We start from the raw sequence: 6000 nt of genomic DNA, 5'->3' as shown, positions 1-6000 counted from the left end.
AAATTAACATTGCTTTTATGGCGGGCAAATCCAAGACGACCGTTAGCTCCCATGGACTCCCTTGGAGAAATTTCTAATCTCACAGTATACATACCAGAATTAAAATTATAATAACTTTTGTGTTTGAAAAAAAATATTTCTGGACGATTAATAACTCTTCACCAGCTGTTCGAAACTATCAAAGATGGCCGCCAGCCTCACCTCCAAGGACTCTTAATCTTCCCCTTCGTAGTTGATCATCGATGCTTGATCATATTTGTAATACTTTTGTATTGGTGTATCGCCGTTTGCAATAAATAAATGCTGTAAATATACACTGCCAATACAACTTTTTCGAATTAGTTTTATCGAATGTTTTAATATTTGCAAGTCGGATAATACAGTTGTGACCAGCGATCCCAGCCCTTGGATTGAGTACAGAAGGGTATTTATTTATTTTATATACCAACGGACATCTCAAATTTTATAGACTAGACATAACAATATTTCTCTTAAGTAACTGTAGAATTTAAATACATTTTTGTAAACATTTCAACCCAGCAATAAATATGTACATATGTAACAATAACAATAAATATATGTATAAATATATATATGTAAGTATAACAACAATAAATATATAGTAGATAACAACAACAATATAAATATATAAAAAATAAAGCAAATCTGAACATTTAATGTATGCCTTTTCCATGAATTGAATGGTATTCTTGAGCTTTTCCTCCAGGGAAGTTCTTGACGATGGTCGGGGTGCGACAGGGACTGTGCTTAAGAAGATTCAGTTGAACTTCAGTTAGAGCTGCTTCTTCCTGATCTAAAAGTAGGACAAGAGTTAGTTGTTGATGATATTCCTGTAAATATTACATTTATGATTTGGTATTTATTGTGTAGTTAGAATGTTGTATTGTTGTATTCCTATTCAAGGAAATAATTTGGTTCGGAGGATTCCACCATAAACTGTATTAGTATCTTAGCTATTTGGTCTGTACTTTGTCTTGACATCTGATTATAGCTATTATTAATGTTGTTATGATGTTGGAATACAATTACAATAAAGAAACAAATCATACTCCCACATAAAACAGCTGAGTGAGTGTTCTTGAGCACCTTAAGCAGAACGCTGGCTGAAGGCTGAAGAGTCGGAACAAGCAATGAGAAGCGATCTTTTTTTCCGTTAGCCAAAGTAGCTGCCCCCTGGGACCATCAATCCGATGGAAGGAGGATGTATAGCTGCCCCCCCCCCACAACTATAGAAGATAGATGAGAGTAAGTGAGACTTGTGACGTTGGAGAAGAAGTTTTGCGATTGAGACACTACGAGTGAGCCGCAGTGGAGCATGTCGAGGTTCTAAAAAAGTGTTTTGATGTGGATGGCCACAGAGAAGTAAGGTAAAGAGGAAACTTGTTTTTGGACTACCATGCGCTTTCAGCTCTAGTATGTTGTGCGGGAAATATACATGGGACGAGCAAGGAAAAGTACTAGCGGTGAGCGCTGTCTGGAAATGAATTCCATATCGTATCGTACAGGCACAGGGTCTTCCTCCACCGTGAGAGTTGTAGTAGGCCTACATGGGGTGAGGGAGTCGGTGCTGGACTTTGGCCTAGACACCAGCACTAGTGCTAGACACCACTTAAGTGTACCATTGAATGTTTCCTCTATTTACTTCTCTATTGGGTGATCTTTTCTACCGTGCTAACAACGAATACGCTAAAAATTATCAAAAATAAATATTCGCCTACCTTACAGTAAATAATCTATACCGTACTCATTAGTCAACATACACGTCACTGAAATCCCACTTCATTAACTTCAAACAATACAAATCACTCCATTGACACATCTTCATTATGACAAAATGGAAAAAGACAAAACAGCGCAAGAATATTTAATTATCTGGTCGACAGACAGATTAGGGAAATAGCGCAAATTAAATACGCGGCGAGCAGCCACATAATCAAATTTTCCGCCGGCATTTGTTCAGACCATTAATTTAGGAGAGAATCCCGGAACGAAGCTGCAAAGCTGAAAACTGCAAAAGCGTCAGAGGGGAGGGGGGTGGGCGGAGCTTGCCTCCCCCCTCCATCGCTCCATCGCTGCTCCTTGTTGCTTGATGTGGATAGAGGATTATTTGGTGACAGAACAGCATGGAGGTGGTAGCACCATCACTAGGTCCTGATTCCAGAGGTAAGTAGCCCCTGACTCTACTTAGTCACTAGTCATCTACTTAGTCACTCACACTCTACTTAGTCCACACATTAGACGTAGGGTGTACTAGTCTATCGTTGATTGTGTCTGAATGATTATTTACAAATTGTTATTTGTTAGGGTTGTATCGGAATAATTGTAATGGAATTAACTACGCGATGAACTGTTACTTGTTACTTGTTACTTGCTTGCTTACTTACGTGTTACTTGTGGGTGTTCGCCTCCGCTGGGGGTTCGTCCGGATTTATTTCTTCACATCATCTGTAGTCATCAACAGCCTCAAAGAAATCATTTATTTTGTAGTAGGGTCGCCGCCACTGGTCTTGTTAAGAAGAAGTCTTGTAAGTTTATCTTTAGGTGATTCCAAAAAGTGTACACATAGACTTACAATGTCATGTTCTGTTTATTCTTCCAACGGGCCCGCTGTTTACAGTGATGGTTATACTTTACTGCAATTTTAAAGGGAGCAACGAATTAATTAAGTACATGAAATAACAATCAATAATAAATACAGGTTAAAATTCCAAGTAACTATGCCATAGTGACTAAGACAAAATATTTAATCGGCTAAGTGAATAAAGGAATAATCGAACAAATAAACAGTAAATGGATAGTTGAAAGAGTAGTAACTAATTATGCTTGATAACTAAGCTAAATTAATACAAATAAATAAAATAAAATAATAAAAATAATGATATAACGCCAACATAAATTAATTGCGAGGGACAGTCAGGAAGAAATTGACACAATTTATGAGTATTGCGATGAATTAGATGAAAACGTCAACAATATATTGTTGACAATAGTATTGTTATACAACAATAGTATAAAATGACGTAATAAATAAACTAAGATACGCAATAAACACTAAAAACCCAACATATAAGGTTCCCTATAAATGATTTTGAAAAGAAACACTTGATACTAAAATAACTTTGGATCATGCTTATTTTACAAAAGGCAAAGAGCAAACGGCTCAAGCATAAGTAATAATATTGGCCTACAAGTAGGCCAATGGTCATGAAAGTCTTACTCAATTTAACCAAAAAACTATTCAACCAACACGGTAAATGTTCAAATAAAAAAATAGATATGACATATCAACAAATGAAACAGCAATTAGTATAATGCAATTTTTTCGGTTGAAACAGTACAAAAATGAAGGTATAATTTTGTATTGTATGCAACTCCTAAACAGAAGGGTAATACGATAATGGAGTTATTTTTGTTATTGTTATTAAGAATAAGAATTTTTATCACAAAAAAATACACGAACTACAGCGTTTAAGTCACCAAATTAGCACTTTGTGTAAATTTATTTTTGTGATGTATATTTACTCATGCAAAATATCTATGAATTAATGCAACATTGTATATAATCAAAGAGATTATGAATGAATAAATAAAAAGGACTTTTTAATAAATACATTTAAATCAGCTTTAAAATTAATTCCAATTAATAAGTATGTATGCTAAACAACAACAAATGACGCATTTTCATTACAATTTTATGTTTTTAATAAATAAAAATTTAAACAATATATTGTACTTGAGAACATGAGATAGACATTGTCTCATAACAAAACTATTAGAAAGATAAATCTGGACATATTCAAATAAATCTAGAATATTACAAAAATATTTAAGCAGCATTCCAATATGAAATGAAATTAATGGTATCAGCTATCTGACCAATACTATGGTATTATATTATATATATATATATATATATATTATATATTATATATATCATATATTTTATCTATGGATTAAGGAAACTTTTGTTTCTCTAGTCTATGCAAATACTTTGCCCAAAAAAATCAAAATTGTCGTAGTTTATGTGAGCCACCGACAGATTGCGCTGATCTAAATCACTAAATTCTTTCGAATATACAAACTCTTTTTTACACATTAAACTAATGGAATGGCCTATTGTAAGTAAGCTATAGCAACTGTCATGGCCCAAACACACTTTTTTACACATTAAACTAATGGAATGACTTATTGTAAGTAAGCTATAGCAACTGTCATGGCCTAAACACGCTTTTTTACACATTAAACTAATGGCATGACTTACTGTAAGTAAGCTATAGCAACTGTCATGGCCCAAACCAATGAGAAAGTGGTAAATTACACGAGTATACAAAATTTAGTGACTGAATCGGTAAGCGAACCCACGCCGTCGCTTGGATTTGTAGTTTCAGTCTTCAAATATTTTAACTTTTGCATAGACACCCTGTATAGACATCCTTAAAACATTCTCTTTTAGGAAAAGTAACATTTTTATTTTTTACTCTAGATGGTGTCCGAATTCGCGAAACAGTCTCAATCTTTACAGATACCGAAGCGTTCAACCACCTTAAAAACATTTATGTTACAACTGTATACTGGGTTTCAACGCATTGTCAAACCATCGGAGAATTGATTCTTACCCTGTTATTAAAAAAACACACAAACTTCGAAAATTACTTTTATCACAAATGTTACTACGTTGTCCGTGAGTTTTTTGCTGACGGGTGGTCATGGGCACACGGTGTGCTTTGTTCGGGGGTGATTCATAAAATTTAAATTATTTGTTAGTTCAGAGGTTATTTTCAAGTTTATAAGACAAACTGTAAATTTATGTATTCTGACTTTGCCAATGTATTGATGTAAATCTGGCTAAATAGAAAACTTTTGGCTTCAAGTCTGTCCCGCTACCGTAGGCCTATGGACCACATAAAAAACTAATCCGAAAAATTGATTACTTGTTTATTTATTGACTCCCAGTGGTAAATTGCCGATACATACAAGAAACAATAAGTTACTAAATGAAATGTAATTTTATGTAATAAGAAATAGAAAATAGAAATAACAAGTTATAAAAATAATAAATAACAACAACAGTATAGACATATAGCAAGAATTAACAAAAGCTTGGTAAAAAATAATGTTCACTTATGTTTGTGCTTTGGTTAAGTGCACGCAGTAAAATGTAATTGTTTTATATTTAATAGGAATAATTATTTTCTTGAGTTTTTTCAATGCACTAAAATTATGACATGACACAAAGATAAAAATAAATAGCCTTAAAATGATTGTATGATGAGAAGTTTAATTCAAAAGTGACTGTGAAATAGTAAGTGCAACTAAATTTTGCAGTTAATAGTTGCCTACCATTTTATATCCCAACTCTAGGTATGCTTGTTAAATTATCGTAAACAATTGTATAACTTTAATTTAACAATGGTAAATTTAAAATAGCAACAGTGTACCCGAATTTCACCATGTTTAAAATATATACAAAATGTGTTTTGATAATTTGCAAATTTGTTTCAGATCGGAGATTTTCTTATGAAGGTATGATTATTTTAAAACAGTTTATTAAATAGTTGACTAGTTATACAAACTTAATTATTAGCGAATTTCCCTATAGGGAAGTAGCCATTACCATAGGTCTCATGGTAAGACCTAGGCCCGGGACCGATTTACTTTTTCATTTTGATGTCCCCAGAGGCCAAAACACCATTCATGTATGTGTCCATCCAGACGATAACTTGAGTAATTTTTGTCAAATTTTGATAAAATTTGGTTTGAAGGTGTAAGGCGGGATAAACTTGAATGAGTTCGCGAACCAGCATGATCGGACCTTGGGAACGGGGTTTAACGGGGGGTTTTATGGGTTAAAAATGGGGTTTTCTAATTTTTTACCCTTAAAAACACAAAATTTATAAATTTTTTCAGAACTTTTTAAAGAGCTTAAAAACAAATAATTTAATATATCAACTTTTTTTACGGTGATTAGTTACGGAGAAA

At 33.4% G+C, this 6000-nt stretch overlaps 1 protein-coding gene across 1 annotated transcript in view; it reads left to right on the top strand.

Moving 5' to 3' along the window:
- Positions 1-2119: 2119 nt before the first annotated feature.
- The window catches only part of LOC128997340 (photoreceptor-specific nuclear receptor-like), a 43432-nt gene continuing 39551 nt past the window's right edge, over positions 2120-6000 (top strand). The window contains exons 1-2 of the mRNA XM_054422977.1: positions 2120-2184; positions 5524-5544. Coding sequence (XP_054278952.1) covers positions 2145-2184; positions 5524-5544 — 61 coding nt within the window. The 5' untranslated portion in view covers positions 2120-2144. The remainder of the gene's footprint in view (positions 2185-5523; positions 5545-6000) is intronic.

The sequence above is a fragment of the Macrosteles quadrilineatus genome, unplaced genomic scaffold, assembly GCF_028750875.1.
Source record: "Macrosteles quadrilineatus isolate MER2022 unplaced genomic scaffold, UCM_ALF_1.0 Scaffold_6__1_contigs__length_79288215, whole genome shotgun sequence".
NCBI lineage: Eukaryota > Metazoa > Arthropoda > Insecta > Hemiptera > Cicadellidae > Macrosteles > Macrosteles quadrilineatus.
Note: the sequence above shows the minus strand (reverse complement) of the source record. Positions and strands in the feature narration are given on the sequence as shown.